The sequence below is a fragment of the Ursus americanus genome, chromosome 21, assembly GCF_024610735.1.
Source record: "Ursus americanus isolate L20-20 chromosome 21, mUrsAme1.1.p, whole genome shotgun sequence".
NCBI lineage: Eukaryota > Metazoa > Chordata > Mammalia > Carnivora > Ursidae > Ursus > Ursus americanus.
The window spans coordinates 33,576,102-33,596,296 of record NC_142147.1 but is presented as its reverse complement, the minus strand read 5'-3'; the positions used below and the strand labels follow the sequence as shown (position 1 = coordinate 33,596,296).

The 20,195-nt window shown below is 43.1% G+C and overlaps 1 protein-coding gene across 1 annotated transcript in view; it reads right to left on the bottom strand.

Moving 5' to 3' along the window:
- Positions 1-20,195, bottom strand: part of GAN (gigaxonin) — a 61,404-nt gene that overhangs the window by 12,767 nt on the left and 28,442 nt on the right. Inside the window, exons 3-10 of the mRNA XM_045796066.2 lie at positions 19,135-19,485; positions 16,885-17,102; positions 16,537-16,658; positions 12,985-13,097; positions 11,050-11,199; positions 10,050-10,186; positions 9,471-9,599; positions 13-122 (exon numbers count right to left, since the gene is read on the bottom strand). Of these exons, the coding sequence (XP_045652022.1) occupies positions 13-122; positions 9,471-9,599; positions 10,050-10,186; positions 11,050-11,199; positions 12,985-13,097; positions 16,537-16,658; positions 16,885-17,102; positions 19,135-19,485 (1,330 nt within the window). The remainder of the gene's footprint in view (positions 1-12; positions 123-9,470; positions 9,600-10,049; positions 10,187-11,049; positions 11,200-12,984; positions 13,098-16,536; positions 16,659-16,884; positions 17,103-19,134; positions 19,486-20,195) is intronic.

Sequence of the window (20,195 nt, the reverse complement as noted above, 5' to 3'; positions counted from 1 at the left end):
CAACGTTCTTACCTGTGTCAAGATCTCCGATAACGTAAATACTGGCTCCTATGGGTACAGCCCCGTAAACAAAAGAGGAACTGGCGGGGATGCATAAGTTCTGGTCGTTAAGATAGATCCACCTGAAAACGAACACACGGGCAAAACCAAGGAAGTCAAGAGGATGACCACAAGGTCTAGGCAGACAACCAACCTTGGTGAGCCAACAGTACTAGGCACCGCGCCAGTTCAGCTCGACCCGCATCCCCACTGCCGGGTAACCGCTGAGCTCCTTCCTGTCACTATGGATACTGGTTTTGCCTGTTCTAGAACGCTACATATACTGAAATGTAAAGAGCATGCACTTTTCAATCTGCTTCTTCTGCTCAGCACCTGCTCCTGAGATTCATCTACACGGATGCTTGCATCAATAATTCGTTTCTTTGTGAGTGGTGTCCCATTATATGGATAGGCCAGATTGATTTATCCATTCGCCTGTCTGTGTTCTTCTGGGTAACCGCCAGGGTTTGGCTACGGTGAATAAAGCTGCTGTGGACACTGGACTGCAAATCTTCTCTGTGGATACTATGTCACGGAATTGATTGGTTATACGCTTTAAGGTATATTCCACTCGATAAGAAAACGCTGCACTATTTTCCGAAGTGTTGTGCCATTCTGCATTCCAATTAGCAACATCTGGGAATTGCAACGGCTCAGCATTACTGCCTGCTCTCACTCCTGTCGGGCTTTCTGACCGCAGCTGTTAGTGGTGTGGGCTTCCCTGAGGAGGAGGATGCCTATCTCCGTGTGTGCTCACTGGCCACTGCACCTATCTTCTTTTGTGAAATGTCTGCTCAAAGAGTTGCCTATTTTTTGAACTGGGTTTTCTGTCTTCCTACTGAACTACAAGATTCTTTTGTTTTGGGGATACAAGTCCTTTGTTAGATACAACATATATCATGAATATTTTCCCCAGCTTGTCGATTATCTTCTCATTTTCTTAATGGAGCCTTCTGAAGAACAGTTTTTAATTCTGATGAATTCCAGTTTATTTTTTTATTTTATTTTTTTCAAATAGTTCATGCTTTCTGTGTCCTTCTAGGAAATCCCTGCCTATTCCAAGGTTGCAAAGGTTTTCCTCCTACGCTTTTTTCTGGAGATTTCATAGTTTTGGCTTTTACATTCAGGTTTTACAATACATTTCAAGTTGAATTTTGGGTATGTCATGAGGTAGAAGTTCACTTTTCTTCCATACAGCTATCTAGTTGCTCCAGCATCATTTGCTGAAAAGATGTTTCTTTCCCCACTAAATTGCCTTGGCATTTCCGTTGAAAATCAATTTACTAACCACAGAAAGGATCCAGGGCTCCATAAAGAGGTGGCCAATCCCCCAGCTGAGAGAGAAAATACAAGATAAGTCTGGAGCATCTTGTGCTGCCAGACAGGAAGTGCTTAAAGAAGGACGGGGTGTGTCCAAAGGACACAGAGCTAATAGGAAGGTGTTCCCAAAGGCCAAAGTTGGAACAACTGAGCAACAAAATAACGCCAGTATTGGATTTATAACTCATAGAATAAAATAAATGTCCGTGAGTCCATACTGATATCAGTAAGTAACTCAACACATTAAAAAAATAGGAAGAAGGGACAGGTCTTCTTTACAGAATTCCAGTTAATGAATGTAGACAAAATGAGGGAAATAGAAAGATCAGCATTAGGAAACCACCACAGTTGTAACTGCTGCCGGTGGGTCCACTGACGGGTGCTTAGTTAGTGGTGAAAGTGTGAGAAGAAATGGTGTACTTGCATGTTCTCAATGATCTCTTCCAAGATATTTGTTAATTAAAAGGAAAGAACAGCAACTTTACAGTGGAGAAACCCAACAGACCCCACCTTAACCAGGTAATCAAGGTTAGCGTCACCAGTACATGGAAATGGAAACAGTACATCCTCCTCGATGGGGAGCATCACCCCCATGGTATTCCTGCCAAAAATGCCTAACCTCAGCCTAGTCATGAGAAATCATCAGACAACTCCAAATGAAGAGATAGCCTATAAAAACACAGACCAATTACCTTCAAGAATATCATGGTCATGAAAGGCAGGGAAAGACCAAGGAACCATCACAGGTTAAAAAAGATTAAAGAAACACAACTCAGTGTGCTGTCGGATCCCGCGTGGCATCCCAGAGCAAAGGGAAAAGGAGAGTAGTGGATGAGCTGATGCAATTCGAATATAGACCGTCGTTTACTTAATAATATTGTACCAACATAAATACCTTGATTTTGATATCTGTACTGTGGTTATGTAAGATGTTAACATGAAGAAAAGCTGGGTGAATGGTTTAACGGGGACTCTATTTTTGCAACTTTTCTTTAAGTGTAAAATTATTCCAAAATAAAAGTGGTTTTTGTTTAAAAAACAACCACCACAACAACCGTAGATTCTGCTATATAATAATGTTCACTTAAGGTCATTGGACCAAACAATTTCCTTTTAATAGCTAACGACATAGCTGGGGTATAGCAGCCCCCAGTCAGACTTCGGGAATGTATCTAAACCCTCAAGAACACCCAGCGTCCAGGCCTCCACTCGCTACTGGAGCACACGGCATGTGGACGTTATTCCTGTATCTCTAACTCTGCTAGGAAGTATCCGAGAAGCCAGTGGCTTAATCTAGTGCTTAGTTAGACCTAGTGCGTCGGGATACTAAATACAAAGGTGAAACTGTTTTACCAAGAACACCACTTTTATTTCAAAGAACTCTTCCCAGATCGTTACAAAGTAGCAGCTTCCATATTTTGAATTCTAGGAAACACAGAAGCAAAATGACCTGTCCAAGATCACACAACGACTCAGAAGCATGGCTAGTGGACAGCTGCCACACTCGAAACACCTTCACTCAGCACTGGAGTCCTCTTCCATCTGAACGTTGACTGGTATCCAGCAGTTTGCTGGAACTGGGAATACAGTTTGGCCCCAGGTTCAGTACGTCTCTAAGACATAGGGGAAGGAACAAATTCAAGAGCTCTCACGGAAAGGTAAAAATGGGGACCTGAATAGGCCTTTGAAAGAAAATGTTTGAAAACGTCAAACTACAATAACTGGTTTATTCACATTTTATGTCTTTAGGGCTAAACCTAAATATCTAAACCTTGACATTTAAACTCTTCCCAGGTTCTGAATCAAACAAAGCCGCGAAGTGTCCCCAGGCCTTGCCTGAGGCTGAGCCCTACACCCAGGCCTGACCCCGGTGGAGAGACACACAACTCTTCTGGGCGAATCCGTGATGGACGGGGCCACCTGTGTGCTCGCAAGGGTAGCTGGCACTCCTAAATGAGCATCTATGACTAGACTGTTTACTGAATACAACAATATTTTGGCATAATTTTATAGAGTCGAGAATTTCATATTATTCCTCCCTGGAATGATTAAACAAAGCTCAAGAAATCAGTCTGTGTAGATGATCTACCAAATTTGGTCCAAAGCAGATCAATGACTCAGAATTCCCAGGTTTCAGAAAAATAATCCTAGGTGTTGTATTTCATATAACGCTGAAGCTTCAAATGAAATGAAACTAACATAAAAACTTAACTGCAGCACGTATTTAGCTGCTACTTTTAAAACAGGTATAAAAGGCACATGGTTACACCTTCCTTCTCAGACATCTACCACCTTGATGACCGTGGACAATTTAGCTAACTGTCATCTGTAAAGTGGGGAGCCCGAACACTACCACTAACAACCAATGACTTGTGGGGATGAAACGAAGTGGCCGGTGTAAAGAACCTGACATATCATTCAGCACAGAGCAGGCACCGCTACGTGGCAGTCATGTTTGTAAAGCACAAAGCAATAGTACGCCTTTAGTTACAATGATTTCAAACATGGGCTTATCTGGACTTGAGGCTGCGAGGATGTGTCCTCTGGTAACTCAGAATTAGCAATGTTCCTTGAGAAGACTAGAATATAGCCTGGCTTGTAGCAGCGAGCTTCAGCAAGAGCAGAGTAGGAGGGAAAAAAAGGCGGGGGACGGGGGGCAATCAACTGGAGAGAAGGAAAGATAGAGGGAGCTTTAGTGAGGTTTCTGGTTCCAGGGGGAGAAAGAAGCCCTTAACAAGCTGATCCTCCCGCGAGGAATAGCTACAAACTCTGGACAAGATACAAAAGACAATGGCCTGAGGCCTCTGGAGACGAGCAAAAGCAGGCAGATTCGAGAAAGAAAGTGAAAGCTGAACAAGCAACCCACATGGAGGGAGTTTCCGGATCTTTGGCAGCTTTGGCCAATGACGCCGGCAGCCCCAGGTAGCTGGAACCCCTAGAGAAGACTTGCTGTCTTTGTGGCCACTGCCATCATGGCAGAGTGTCTTGAGGCAACCAGAATCTCCAGAGCGTATGGAAGTCTCAGAAAGACGAGAGGCAGAGAAGGATGCCTCATTTTATATGCATACACTTGTCTCAAGTCTTTGACCCGGAACCATGAGTGCTTGTAACGGAGGCTGGCTTAGAGAGCCGGAGAGAGGTCCGAGCTGCCATGCACCACAGCTGTGACAGACAGCCTGCCAGGAGTCTAACCAGGTGCGTGGCCTGCTAGAACTCTCAGTGCGACACTGTGAAGCACGAGAAGACTTTAGGGCCCCGACAACATGCCATTCAGGATGTTTGGGATGCAACCCAGAATTATTCAACAAAAGAAAAGCCTGAAAAATGAGAACCCATTCTCAAGGGAACAAACCATACATAGACGCCAACTCCAAGATGACCAAATGCTGGATTATCTATCAGGTGGGGACCTGAACACGGCTACTAGAACTACATTCAAAAGAGAAAGGGAAACATGCTTAGGATGAAAAGGTGGAGATTTCATTAAAGAAATGAAGAAATCTAAAATTCTACCTGAAGAATCTGGGAAAGGAAGAACAGAATAAACCCAAAGAAGGTAAAAAGAAGGAAATAATATAGACAAGAGCAGAAACCAAAGAAATGCAAAAGAGTGGAGAAAATGAACAGCCTTGAAAAGATAACTGCAGTGGTAGGCTTTGCCAGTAGAGGGCGCCAGAGGGACTGCAAGGCTGGGTAGTGCAAAGGGCTTCTTTCCTGGGGTTGGCTTGCCTTTCTCCTTCCTCCCACAGGCTGCTGCCTGCAGTGTGCAGGACGCCCAGAGGTGCTTGCCCTCAGCAAGGTCCTCTGCCACCCAAAAGGCAGCGTCCTGCATGCAGCAGCCACACCACACCCTTGCAGGGTGGGGAGATCTCTTCCCAGTTTGCTCCTTCTTAGGGTACTTCCCTCAGCCCTAAAGGTAGTCGTAGCTTTGCTTCCTACAGTAGCTATTTCTGCACTCATTGTTAACCACCTCTTACTAGGTAATAATTATGTGAATTAAATTTTCCCTGATGAGATTACTGGTGTGGTTTCTGTCTCTTGACTGGACCATGACTGAAACGGATTTGCTCAGAAGTGCAGTTCAGCTCCCCGTGTCTTACAAAGGCATCTGCAGTACTTGTCACCTCCTAACCATCGATCCAAACACCATAATGTCAATAGGCAGACTGATATGATGCTTTAACAGAATACCAAGGTGATCAAGATCTCCCTGGACTAACATATGCTACCTATATGGAGACAGCAGAACTGGCACAGCCCTGAGGCCAGACAGTGCAGGGGTCCTGTTGGCCCTGCTGGGAAAAAGCAAACTGCTTCTGGTGGTCCCTGCAAACTGGTATGGAGAAAAAGCACTAGCTGGGTCAACAGCCGCACACCAAGGCCAGAGTCCGTGTTGCATAAAGATACAACATCTGGAGAAAGACACTACATCTGGGACTAAATCTGTGATCAGTGTAATCACTGAATTATGTTTATGAAAGCATATGGTTATTTTCCAAAACCCATCTGACTTTTCTACTTTTTCTTAGTGAATTAAGTGGGGATGTGAAAGGTAGCTCCACTCTTGCATTTTCAAGGGTTTGACGGTGGCACTAATTTCTGTAAATTCCTCAAGGATGTAGAACTGCTTTTGGTTTTCTGTCTTCGTAGGAAAGTTACAGAGACTTCCATGCAGCCCTTCCTACCATAATGGCCCCCACCCCATGGGTCAGAGAACCAACATGGGGATTCTGCCCGTTGTCAAGTATGTCTGTCCAATTATACATTCAGGGACCAAAAGATGAAACTGACAGGTCTTGACTTCAACAGTCACCATGACTGTTCTAGAGAAACAAAAGAGGGTCATCTGGGCTGAGCACATGCATGGAGGCAGTCAAACACAGGATGGGTTAAGAAGGGAGCTGGAGTGCAAGACATGGGAAGGAAGAGACCGGAAAAGACTGAACATTTCTCTTAACCTCAGACGATGGAGGACCCCAGCAGGAGGCTACATACTATTATCTTTGTTTGGTAAGCAATGGGGAAATACCAAGAATTTCCAGCAGGAGAATGGAATGACCAAAGTCCGATTAATCTTTCAAACACAAACAGGCCAGGAAAACTGGTTAGAAGGCTAATGCCATTGCACACGTGGGAAAGTGAACATGGTAGGGCAGGAGCAGAGAAATGAAAGTGGGTGATGTGGAAAATATTCCGGAGTCTAAAAAAGAAGATGAGACTTGGCAACTGATGAGATGTGAAGCACGAGAGAGAGAATCAAAGATGAGCTTTTTTAAGTATGGATAACTGGGAGGATGGTGGTATTAGAAGAGCAGGGACACCGGGAACAGAAACAGAGCTGCCTGTCATTCCGGATATATTATTAAATTGTTACTATGACGTGATAGAACTTATGGCAATTTCTTTGCTTTCCTTCAAACAGTTTTGTTTTTGGTTAGAAACACAGAAAATAAGATATGGCATTTTTCCAGGAAAGTTTTAACCTAAAAATAGGGAACAAAGACAGGAAAGACAAGAGATTACTTAAAAACAATAAATGGTCTCCAAACTAATACAGCTTGCTCATCTGGCAACAGTTTCCACAATACGCAAATATAACATAGTTGGAAACATCTGCTCTTTTGAGAAATAAAGTACTGCTATATGTTATTTTCTTCCTATGGATATTTACGGGAAAGCCTGTATTTTTAATGTGATGTAGTGTGGTGGCTGAAAAGGTGGCCTCAGGGGCCAAAGTGCCCAAGTTCAAATTCCAGCTCTGCTACTTGCTACCTGTGTGTCTCTGGGCATATTCCTTCACCTCTCTGTGTTTTGGTTTAAAAGGGACTCAGAGGGTTGTTCTGAAGACTGAATAAGTTACAAATGAGTTAATACATGGCACTTACTGTTATGTATGTGTCTAGCGTCACCCAAACAAGTAAGAATCCTATACATCATATTGACCAAAGAAATTAAGCTCTCCTCATTCTATTATTTAAAAACTAGGGGCGCCTGGGTGGCTCAGTCGTGAAGCGTCTGCCTTCGGCTCAGGGCGTGATCCCGGCGTTCTGGGATCGAGCCCCACATCGGGCTCCTCTGCTGGGAGCCTGCTTCTTCCTCTCCCGCTCCCCCTGCTTGTGTTCCCTCTCTCGCTGGCTGTCTCTATCTCTGTCAAATGAATAAATAAATCTTTAAAAAAAAAAAACAAAACTAACATTGGTGGGCCCCTGGCTGGCTCAGTCAATAGAACATGAGACTCTTGATCTCAGGGTTTTGCATTCAATCCCCACGTTGGGCCTAGAGCTTACTTTAAAAACTAACATTGGACAGCTCAGCAGCAAGGAAACAAATGATCCATGAGTTTATTTGGAAGAGCTTTTAAATAAGCAAGGAAGGAGCCATATGCTTATGTCCAATACTTATGAACTGAAAGCAAGTAATACACTTACGTTGAAAGCTTATCAACTATTAGTATGAAACAACCTGACAGAAATACAGAAGTTCTAGCAACTGATAGCATATCAAGGGCAGACTGAGAAACTCTGCAGCCACACTTAAGTCCTATAAACAACAGGGACAGGGAAGGGTGAGGCATAAGCAGCCTTGATTCCTGCAGCAAACAAGTGGCAGCCTCTAGCTCACACTGCCCAAAGAGTAACTCAGTCATTATGAAGACGGCACAGGTCAATATTTCATCAGGGACCAAACACACTGACCACTGCTTATTATACGTTGGACAATCAACCCTCAAAGTAATATATCAAGAGAAATGCAGAAAAGTCTGAAATTCTGCCTCCATCCCCAGCACAGCAGATATTTTCTAAACTGCTCTCATACTTTGTCTAATAAATTTTCTTAAAATGGCCTACTTCTATAATTGATGGGGGAAGAAAGGCTATGCAAATATTCTCAATTTAAAATACATTAAAAGTTAGGTAACATTTACATGTATCTGTAAAGTCTTGGTAACTGCTCATTGGTTGCCCTAATCTAAACTAGTATGAAATTAAACATTGCCTTACGGCACCCCCTTCTGGTAACAGGACTGAAATACTGTAACAAGATGAATTTTCACATGACCTTTTCCCTCCAAGATTTAGATAGTCCCGTTTAGTGGTTACCACAATAAAACGTGTGAGAGGAGAGAAGGGAAGGAGGTTGGTAGGAGGGTGCCCACTCTACAAAACCAGTACAGCAACCTGCCAGATGTTTTAAGACTCTGTGACACCAGACTTTATCCACTGAATCAACCTTTTGTTGAGCGTCTAACACAGGCCAGGTCTGATGTTGAAGCTAGGATCCACAGACAGCTGGGCCGAAACCTGCCCTCAAGAATCTTATGGTTATGGTGCCTGGGTGGCTTGGTTGGTTAAATGTCTGCCTTTGGCTCAGGTCATGATCCCAGGGTCCTGGGATCGAGTCCTGTATTGGGCTCCCTGCTCAGGGGGGAGTCTACTTTTCCCTCTACCCCTCCCCCCTGCTCGTGATCTCTCTCTCAAATAAATAGATAAAATCTTAAAGAAAAAAAGGAATCTTATGGTTAACGATTACAATGCAAGAGACATGAACTGAATGTTATGGGATCACAGATACAGGAGCCTAAACCAGACTGGGAGGTGTGAGAAGACTTTCTCTAGGCAGTGATAATTAAGCACAGTTTTGGAAGAGGCTATATTAACCGGATAAATATTGGAAGGCAAATTTTAGGCAAAGGAGTAGTACAAAAGCACAGAGCCTGCTTTGCAGGGAAAATGTTGCTCAGTGTAACTCAAGTGAAGCATTTGTGTTGATTAGTAGCAAAAAGAATAGAGAAAGGCCCTATCACAGAAGGCCGTATGTGCTAGGTTAAGGAGTTTAAACTTTCTCCTAGAAGCCATAAGGAGCCAATGAATGATTTTAAACAACCAAGGGTCAAGGTCTGATACAGATTTCAGAAACACTTTTCTATGGTTTTAAGCTACGGATACTTCTGATATCTCTGCTGAAATCTCTAGTTGGCATCAGGCTTATGTCCTAAACAGACAAGATAATTCTGTCAAGTAAGCTGAAAACAAAACTAAACAAATCTAAGACATGAATTTGAAAGCAGAAAGGAAAAGTTGTACAAGTTATGGGAAACCGCTCATACTTACCTTTTAAACTCGTCATGGTAGAATTCAGACTTGCAAGTGACCATCTCACTCCCCTGGATGTCCTCACGACTTCTGACTCCCCCAAACACGTACAGCTCCATGGCCACGCCACAGGCCACGGCTCCAAATCTGAAAGGCCACACGGAGCACATCAGCGACTGGATTTACAACTCAAGGCCGATTCCCTAACTCTGCTTCTGCTTGTTTTAACTCTGCAACATTCAAGGTTTCATGAATATGTGGGTCTTCCTTTTTAGGAAATGGATTATTTATTTACTTTTATAGAAACCAAATGCCAAGTCAAGTGAAAGGTTCATTTGAGGGGGCGCCTGGGTGGCACAGCGGTTAATCGTCTGCATTCGGCTCAGGGCGTGATCCCGGCGTTATGGGATCGAGTCCCACATCAGGCTCTTCCGCTATGAGCCTGCTTCTTCCTCTCCCACTCCCCCTGCTTGTGTTCCCTCTCTCGCTGGCTGTCTCTCTCTGTCGAATAAATAAATAAAATCTTAAAAAAAAAAAAAAAAAAAGAAAGGTTCATTTGAAAGAAAGGGGGAGCCTTTCATATCCATGTTCTCGTACCTTCTCTCCTTTAGCGGACAGATAGCAGTCCACTGCTGGGTCCTCGGGTCGTAACATTCCACAGATTCGAAGAGTTTTCCATACGACCCTCCACCCATGGCATAGATTTTCTTTTTCATAGCCGCGTAGCAGCCGATCTGGAAGGAGAAAGCGAGAGTTGGGGAGGCAACACTTATTATTCACATTAGACAAAAACTAACTTTAGTCTGGAGAGCACTGTAGGGTGTCTAGGAAAGGATTCGATTTCTAGTAGTAAAACTATGGTATTTTCTAATACTGTGAAGACAGGATCTTAAAAACGAGAAGAGGAGGTAGTACACGCACTGTTAACTCCATGTGACACGACTGTGCTCAGTGAGATACGTAAATGACCCTAACTATTAAAGGAACTTTCCAGACTTTCCGTTCTTCCACCACTATTTGAAGATTCCAAGATTTAGATTCTGTTGAGCAACATGTCACTCAATTCCTGCTCCAACTGAGTTGAGCACAGAGCGGGAGCACAGCACCCGAGGTGTAAATATCCAGAGGACCGGACGAAGCTTCGGTGTGAAGAAAAGCCCCTCCCTCCCACACCAGGGAATGGGAATAAGACAGACCGTGCTCTAAACAGCTAACGGGAGCCATGTTTTCACTCTACTCAAGGCCAAATGGCCGTGCTTACCTGCTGACTGTTTCTCCTCAAGCCTGCACGATGACTAAGAAAATAGGGTTAGAAGACCTGGCTGCTTCCTAGGTGAGTGCGTTCACCAAGCGTTTGCCAAGCACGGGCGTGGCACGGCGGTGCAGCGCAGAGCCCTCCATCAGGGTGCGCTCTCACACACACTCCATCTCCTGTCCTGCTGTACGGCTGATGACAATGACGGCAAGCCCCCCGACAGCGACAGAACTCTACAACCTCCATTCTTTCAACACTATCGATGGTACTAAGAGGCTTATGTGGCAAAGAAAAAACGCTAACTTTAAAACCCAATTTGTAATGACAAGATATGGTTCTCACCTTTCTAACCATGGTCAAATCAGGTTGCTTTGTCCAGGTTTTAGAATAAATGTCGTAACACTCCATGGATATTAGCTCTTTTTCACCATCCTCTCCTCCTAAAATGTACAGCATTCCATCTATCTCCACAATTCCAAAATTATGTCGTGGCTGAAAAGACATCAAAGATCTCTGTACATAAAAGGCCAACTACCAGACTGAAAGCAAGTATCCAAGCATTTAATAAAAATCACAGATACTGTCACATTCCAGAGTTACAGTGGTGCCATGCTCAAAACCATCTCTCTCAGACATCTGTGATTTCCCTAGCAGCTCATCCTTCTGTCACAAGAGACAGAACCTAATCCAGGACTTATTCAGAACAAGGGAATTACCTGCATGATAAATTCACTGGTGGAATCACCATTTTTTACTCACCATAGCTCACAACAGCAAGAACTATTACCTTATGGTTCAACAAAACTTATCTGTGTTTAGCAATGGCTACAGTTAAGTGTTTCCAAGTGGGTGTGAAATTGACAAGGCGGAAACAACAAATGTTGGAGAGGATGTGGAGAAAGGGGATCCCTCTTACACTGTTGGTGGGAATGCAAGTTGGTACAGCCACTTTGGAAGACAATGTGGAGGTTCCTCAAAAAGTTAAAAACAGAGCTACCCTATGATCCAGCAATTGCACTACTGGGTATTCACTCCAAAGATACAGACATAGTGAAGAGAAGGGCCACATGCACCCCAATGATCATAGCAGGAATGTCCACAATAGCCAAACTGTGGAAGGAGCTGAGATGTCCTTCAACAGACGAATGGATAAAGATGATGTGGTTCATATGTACAATGGAATATTCAGCCATCAGAAAGGATGATTACCCACCATTTGCATCAACATGGATGGAACTGGAGGAGATAATGCTAAGTGAAATAAGTCAAACAGAGAAAGACAATTATCATATGGTTTCACTTATTTGTGGAACATAAGGAATAGCAGGAGGACATTAGGAGAAGGAAGGGAAAAGTGAAGGGGGTGGTAAACAGAGGAGGAAATGAGCCATGAGAGACTATGGACTCCGGGAAACAAACTGAGGGTTTCAGAGGGGAGGGGAGTGGGGGATTGGGCTAGCCCGGTGATGGGTATTAAGGAGGGCACATATTGCATGGAATACTGGGAGTTATACACAAACAATGAATTATGGAACACTACATCAAAAACTAATGATGTACCGTATGGTGACTAACATATCATAATTAAAAATTGTTTTTTTTAAATGTCAGACAAAGACAAAAAACAAACAAACAAAAACAAACAAACAACAACAAAAAAAAGATAAGGAAGAACCAAAGCAAGAGCACTGCCTGAGGTGAGGAGAGGCATGGGGAGGCCAGGCTCCTGCTATGGCCAACTGGAATGACAAAAGCCTGAGGGGTCATTTGTCAACAAACGCTTGCTCAGTGTCCCTGCCAACCCCTCTGTGCCCAGTGCTGTTCTAGCACTGAAGACAGAGCCCTCAGCAGACAGACAAAATCACCAGCCATCAAGGAGTTTGTGTGAACAATTAAAAAATACCCAGTATTTGAGAAGGTGATGCGTGGTATGAAGAGAAAGAAAATGGGCAGAGATGGGAGAGAGCTGAGGGGAGGGAGGGAAGGCCTCCCTGGGAAGCCCCGCATGGACAAACACCGATGGAAGCAAGGAGTGAGGCACAAGAGCCACAAGGTCCCAAAGCAAGAGTGTGTGTAGGTTTGAGGAACCACGAGGAGGTCTGATGGACCAAAGGCAGGCACAGAGAGAAGAGCTGGGATGGTGGGCACTAGTGTAGTGAGCGGGGGGGTGTGGCAGGGTCACCATTTCTCTCCTCACACATACACAGATGCAAAACAAATGCAAGTGCTAAAGGGAAGAAAAACACACCACCAAACAAATGAAAAAGAACATTTTACCTCATTCATTGGTGGCAATGCCGTCCATGTGTTTGCATCTGGGTCGTATTTTTCACCTGAGCTCAGGGTCTGCTTATTTTCATCTTGGCCCCCAAATACGAACAAGAATCCCTCTGTAAAAATCAAACAAGACACACGAGAAAGTTGAAACGTCAGCCTTCAATTCCCATCTCCTGCTGAATATAAATGGCACAGCTGTAGAGACAGTATGTGGAGGCAACTTCTCTAATGACAACAGTAGATTTGAGGTCTTCATCACAATTCACTTGATCCTTGGTGAGAGAGTCTAATTCACATCTGTGGGTCACTTTGGCCATTTCACCTCACTCAGCATCTGAGTGGATTCCCACTACCCTACAGCTGCAACCCAAACTGGCACCACCCTCATGGACACCCAGCAGCTCTAGCTATCCTACTCCGCCTCTGTGATTCTCAGACAACGTCTGATCCACAGCCCACATCTGCTCATTCAAGACCCAAGAGCACCTGTGCGCTTCATATTCAAAACAGGATCTAAGAGTCACTGTTGTACTTCCTATTTCAGGTAATGATGGAATAGATTATTTGTACCAACTCTTGTGCAAAACGGCTAAGCTGCTGGACAAAACATATTTTCTTTGTTTTCTTTTCTTGGACAAAATATTTTTTGAAATAAAATACTCTTAAAAGAGAAGAAGCCAAGAGGACAATATGGCAAAGCTGAAAGGAAAAGTGGGAGCTAGAGAGATCACCACCCATGGAAACCATTCTGCTGAGGGCATTTACCAACCTGGGAAATCTCCAACCTTTCTTATAATGGCTTTAAGGGCGTGAAAGGGACAAAAATCAAAACCCCAGGCCCACAGGAAGTGTGACTCTGGCAGGAGAGCCTCTCCAAAGTTCAACCAGAACCAGAACCCAGATTTAAATCTCCTCTCTTGTCTAGGAGATCTCAAGGTTTGAATGTGATTTATAGCAATGCAATTCCAAATGTGCAGTGCCTTTAGGCAACTGGAAGAAACAAATGCAACACTTCTGTGGAATAAAGTATCCTTACCTAATCTTTAGATTCTAATATTCTAAGATTTTAAAGCATCAAATTATTCCTATAATTTTAAATAAAATGATCAGCACCCAACCGAAGATACTAGGACACAGAAACTAGACTCTATGAGGAAGAACTGGCAACAACAGACAAGAGAAAGTAGTCTTGCAGAGACTTCAAATGTCAAATATTGGACTAACCAGAAAGATGATAAAATGACAATGTTTTTACTATGTTTAAAAACTGAATGACAAATTTTAAAAAAAGATTTTATTTATTTATCTGAGAGAGAGAGAAAGAGAGCATGAGCGTGGGGGAGGCGCAGGCAGAGGGAGGAGGAGACTCCCCACTGAGCGGAGAGGTCCATGTGGGACTCAATCCCAGGATATTGGGATCATGACCTGAGCCGAAGGCAGATGCTTAACTGACTGAGCCACCCAGGTGCTCCTGAAAGACAAATTTTAAGACAACTCTTGGAAAAAGGGGACTGTAGAAGTGACACAGCAGATCTGAAAAAGATTTAAAGAGAATCTCTAGGAATAAAAAAAGAAAAAAGCAGATAAAATTTTAAAAAAATTAAGAGATGGGTTTAATGGCAGATCTGTCACAGTTAAAGAGAGAACTCATGAACTGGAGGGTAAGTCAAAAGAAATCATAAAGAGGGCAAAACACGGAGAGGCAAAAACATGGAAAACAAAACAGAGGCAGGAGTCTAAGGACAGAGCAAAACGGTGTAGCCATGTTTAATCTGACTTCCAAAAGCAGGAGAAAGAGGACAATGGAGCAGAGGCAATACCTGAAGATGTAAAATGAGTAAGAATTTTCCAGATTTGAGGAAAGGCCAAGCCACAGAGTCAAGATGCCCTAAAATTCTATACCCAGCACAAGTATCCTTTAAGAATGAAGGCAAAACAGTGACATTGTTAGACAAAGAAATTGAAACATTTGCTACCAGTAGACACAAAATAAAGGAAATTCAAAAGGATGGACCTCCGAGAGAAGGCAAATAATCCTAGATGGAAGGTCTGAGGAGTTAGAAGGAAAAACAAGGCAAGTGGCAAATATGTGGGTAAATCTAAACACTCTATAGATATACATATATTCAAAACATAGATGTATCAAACATGTTTATATGTAGATACTTATTCATAAACAGTCATACATTTTAATATTGCAAGACTGTGAAACATGAAAAACAGTAGAAGTGTACTTGGGCTTTTATAACTTAAGAATATAGGCTATGGTATCTATGATGACTTTCGAAGGAATACAGAAAAAGAATATAACTTCTAACCTGGAAGAGAGAAAATAAAGTGAATGACCAAAAAAAAGAGTTCACAGTTAAAAAAAAAAAAAAAAAAAAAAGGGCAGGAAAAGAAGGAGCAGAGTACCGGCTGGACAAATAGGAACCACTCAGTCATGCCATAGCTTCGCTCACTACAACTGGACGCAACCCTATCCTCACTGCTCAATGTTTCTAAAGTACCATAGGAAATCCTGGAAAATCTGTGACATAGAAAACGTTGTGCCAGGTATGCGTGTGTGAAAATTATGAATAGATGTATATATCATGGGAAGGAAATATAAGGAAGTTAATTCTGAGAAGAGAGAACAGGAACTTCAGGCTCACATTCTGTTGGCTACACCACTGCATCCCGCTGCTTATTACCGACAATAACTTCAATCATCTTGGAACCCATAAAATGATTCCATTTCTGTACTATAGCATAGCTTCAGCCATTTCTATAATACGGAATGGTACAGTATAGCTTTCAAAATCTTTAAAGTAATGTTAGTGGGCAAGTGGAGACTATAAAATATGGAGGATTCCAGGAAGACTGTTGATAACAATAATTAGAATGTAGTGAAATGGCACTTGTGGGTGAACCCAAAAGAGCACAGCAAGGTGAAGGGAAAGGCGGCGAACAGCCGGAAGGCAGCAAGTACAAGCTTTTCTATCATGTCCTTGAGGGAGAGCTTTGAATAGCATGGAGCTGTTTTCAAACTTGCGAAGGTCAAGTGAAACATACTTTCTGCAGTAAAATAACTTGAAGCCGTTGCTAATGTAAGTAATGCTTTCTTAAGTCTCACACGAAATGCCTGCTTTGACATAACACCTTTATTTTTCATGCAGTTACTAACTCTGAATTGCATGAATTCAAAAAACGGGACTCTTATGGCTCAAGGGAATTCTGTGTTCCAGGTGTGGCCGCACAGCTAACGGGTGGTAAGAGTCACTGAATGTTGCTCTTCTACCAGTATGTCATCAAGCAGAATGCTCCTCTACTAAAGTCTTTAAAACAGCGACACACTGGAGATTCACGAACAATAAAGACTGACAGAAGACACTCTTCTCCTTACAAAGTTTTGAAAGCGAGAGCTACACAGAAGATGTCATCATGGAGAAAATGAAATTATCTCTTAAAATTAAAATTAAACCTCTAAAAGGTTTCGAGTCATTCTGTACAACCCTGAAATTACATATTACTCGATCTTGTGTTTAAGTAAAATTGACCACAGAATGGTACCTGCTGAGAGAACTCCGTGGTTAATTCTTGGCATGCTTAAAGGGGCCAGTTCAATCCAAAGCTGCCTATTAGGGTCATAAAGAGGGCACATACATCGCATCGCTGCTGTTGGTTTCCGTGAACTAAGGAAATAAATAATTGATTAGCAGTTAATGTGTTTTATATAGTTGTGCTTATAATAACTATGACTAGTTTCACTGCTCTAAAGAACGTTTAAAACATTTTTAAAAAATCTATTGCTATTATGCTTAGATACCAAAAAAAAAAAAAAAATACCACGAATTCCTGTTTATATGGAAATAGTTCTTCCCTTATATGACTTTTGAAACGATGCACCCCCATACTTACACTCTTTCTTCTCCACCAACAGTCACAATGCACTCCGAGTAGCCCCGGGGCTTGAAGTTTGCGAGCATGGCCTCCCCCTGCTGTGGCTGGCTCAGTGGTATGTTGTTGCACTCTCTGACAATTTCTCGTACTAATGGTTCGTTGAGCATCTGTTCCCGTAAGTAGCTGGAGTCTAACCCTGAAACCCACAGTGCTGACATCACGTCCTTCATGTGGACCTGCACAGGAGGGTAGGAAGGATGGGGAGAAAAAATGTAGGATGCAGCACACAGTTTTTAGAACATACGTTTTCTGACTCACAGAGAAGCTGAAATTGTCAAAGGATTATCAGCGGACAAGTCACAAGGGCCAGCACTGCTGGAATATGCTTTACTGGCCCCTTTCCTTTCTACTTCCCCAGAGCCTTGGTAAAGACAGTTTTAACTTAAAAAATACTCAATTCAGGTTTGTATTTGAGGTATCATGGAAAAGTTTCAAGCAGCTTTCTTTACACCCTAAAGGGTCACTCGACTGCAGTGGCCTTATTTCACATAGCTGGATGTGCCGGGAGTTCAATCACGTTCATGGGAACATTATACACAGTAATAGCTTGATTCAATACAGTAAAACAGATAATCAAAATGGATCAACATTAACACAAGAAAAACACAAAAGCTAGAGTTCAGAAAAATCCTGAGTACTATGTATTTCTTCAATTATTATTGTTAAAAACTATCTAACACACATAATATGAATTATACACCTTTCATGATGGCTCATTAAATTTGAACTAATGGACTACAGCATTCTACATATACGAGGTGAAACTCCTTAGTGACGTGTTTTTCTTGGTTTTAGAATAGTCATTTTAGGGTATACTATTCCATATCCCAGGTGGTAAAAGCCAAGAGTCCTTAAGGCATGAGGTTCAGATTAACCGGAGGATGAAGACCTGCCTCGTTTCCCCGGCAACCTCACCCCTTGAAGAAGAAAGGAAGGCACAGCTAGTGACTGTGGTCTCTGTGAGCAGCAGCGAGCTGGGAACTCTCCCATCTCCTCTCCTCGTCCACCCAGCTAACGTGGAAAACCGAACGCTAGCTGTACTGACTATGCTGAGCCTATAACCATACAGAAGTGTGTATTTCTTTATCATTACTGTGTAACAGTTTCCATCTCTATCACTGTAGTCCATAGTTTCTAAATAGGCCTATAGAATTTTAAAAATTACAAGATATTCACTAAAACCCAAGTCAACAGTTGCTGAGAATCATTAATAATGTGATTATACATTTTGAAGACTTCCCTAAAACCTAACATAGCTCTTATTTCGAATATAGTAATTGAAGCTGGAGTCTATAAATATTGGACTTAAAAGCTCTGTGATTTTGCTCCCTCCCCCAGTGCAGTGACAGTTTGGATCTATGCCTGAGAGTCTCTGAGACCCTTCCTTCCCAGATGTTGCTCCAGAACATTCCCTCTCTGAAACTGCACTGCCACACTGCAGAGTGCTCTCCTGCTTTCTGCTGAGTGGTGTTCACGACTCCAGGGAGAGCCCACACCACAGAGGCTCCTGACGTCCACTCCCCTCACCCCTCTGCCAGAGCTGTGTGTGCCCCTCTCACTCTGGTGCCTGCATTGGAGTCCCTGCATGGGTCTGCCCAGTAATGGTGTGGAGATGGTTGCTGAACAGGAGAGTGGGGACACTGAATTTCTATGATCCCAAGCTCAAGCCTGAAATGCATTTTCTGCTAAAAGCAAAGCAGAAAGGATATTATGGTCCTCACAAGGACCACAAAATATTTTCATTGCCATATTATGAGTTACATGAGCTTTTGTAGTCTGGCCTGAAAAAAACAACCACTTCAATGATCCTATGCAAAGATGTACCACAGACATCTTTTATTTAATTTTTTTTAAAGATTTTATTTATTTGAGAGAGAGAGAGAAAGAGAGAGCGAGCGAGCATGCGGGGAGGGGCAGTTGGAGGAGAGAGAGAATCCTAAGCAGACTTTTCTCTGAGCATGGAGTCTGACCCAAGCTCAATCTCATGACCCCAAGATTACAACCTGGGCCGAAATCAAGAGTTGGAGGCCCAACCGACCGAGCCAGCCGGGTGCTCCCAGACCTCTTTTAGATTACAACTTTGTAAGCCTTCCAAGTTGAAGGGGAAATAGAAAACACCCACGCTTTGGAGTAAACAAATGAATGAATGAACGAATGGAATAAGGAAGTAAAAAGGCAGAGTCAGAGCATATTATAAATCTCAGGTACCTTTCTTAGTTCCGTATCATGCGCTATCCATCGAATTACTGCTTCAAACACGTATCTTTCGTTGCCGACATTTAACTTCTCGAGAGAAATCACTTCTTTCAGCTTCTGAGGACTGAGTTCTAAGAATTCTTCTGTGCTGCTGACGTCTCGGAAATGAGTCTCCAGGTACTCCGTGGCTAGGTAATGGACGTGGTGCAGGCAGTAGTGCAGGGCAAAGTCGCGGATGCCGATGCAGTTCTCGGCGGCGATGCAGCCTTCCAAAAACTCACAGCACAGAGTTTTAAGATCCGTCAGCAGGAGCAGGTCCGCTGCCTGTACAACATCTTGGATTGTATCTTCGTTCAGCCGGATCTGCAAAAGTATCATACATAGTTTACCTTTCAATGTATGTATTTAAAGCCCAAACCGCTAACCTATTAGGCTAAACCACATGAAAGCTCCACTTCTATAGGTCAAAGATGATCAAATATTGGCAATTTCACACAGTCCAGCCTAGTGCTGCTTTTTCAAGGAGTTTGAGGGCGCCGGTGAACCTTCAAACAATGTGAACAGAACATGGCTGGTTGACTTGCCAGCACTTCCCTTGCTTTACCAATATTAACTATCACGAGCCCTTCCTGGGTACACTGTCCACACTGCTCACTTCCAGGCCTAAGTGGCTGAAATGCTTGGGAAGCGGACGTGCCGCCTTCTGTGGTAAACTGAAGGGGGTTTCTTTAAACACCAGCACCAGAACTGGGGCAAATCCTGCCTCCCAGATACACCACATTCTGTCTTTTGCCAGATGGCATGCCAGACACACCACACCAGCCCCTTGGAGAGGGGAGGGCCATGCGGCCCAAGGACCTTATTCCCAATGCCAAACGTCGCATTCGGTGCAACACGTACACTCAGGTGTCAGAGCTACTTTCTGGAAGAAATCCGTCTGGTAAGATTTCTTGTTTATCATTATGAACTTCACTTTTCCTTAATCTTTTGATACTTCTTCCTCTCCCCACTTTACAAGTTCTTGCATGCAACACTAAGGCAATGTAAAGAAATAAGCCTCTAAAATACTGCCA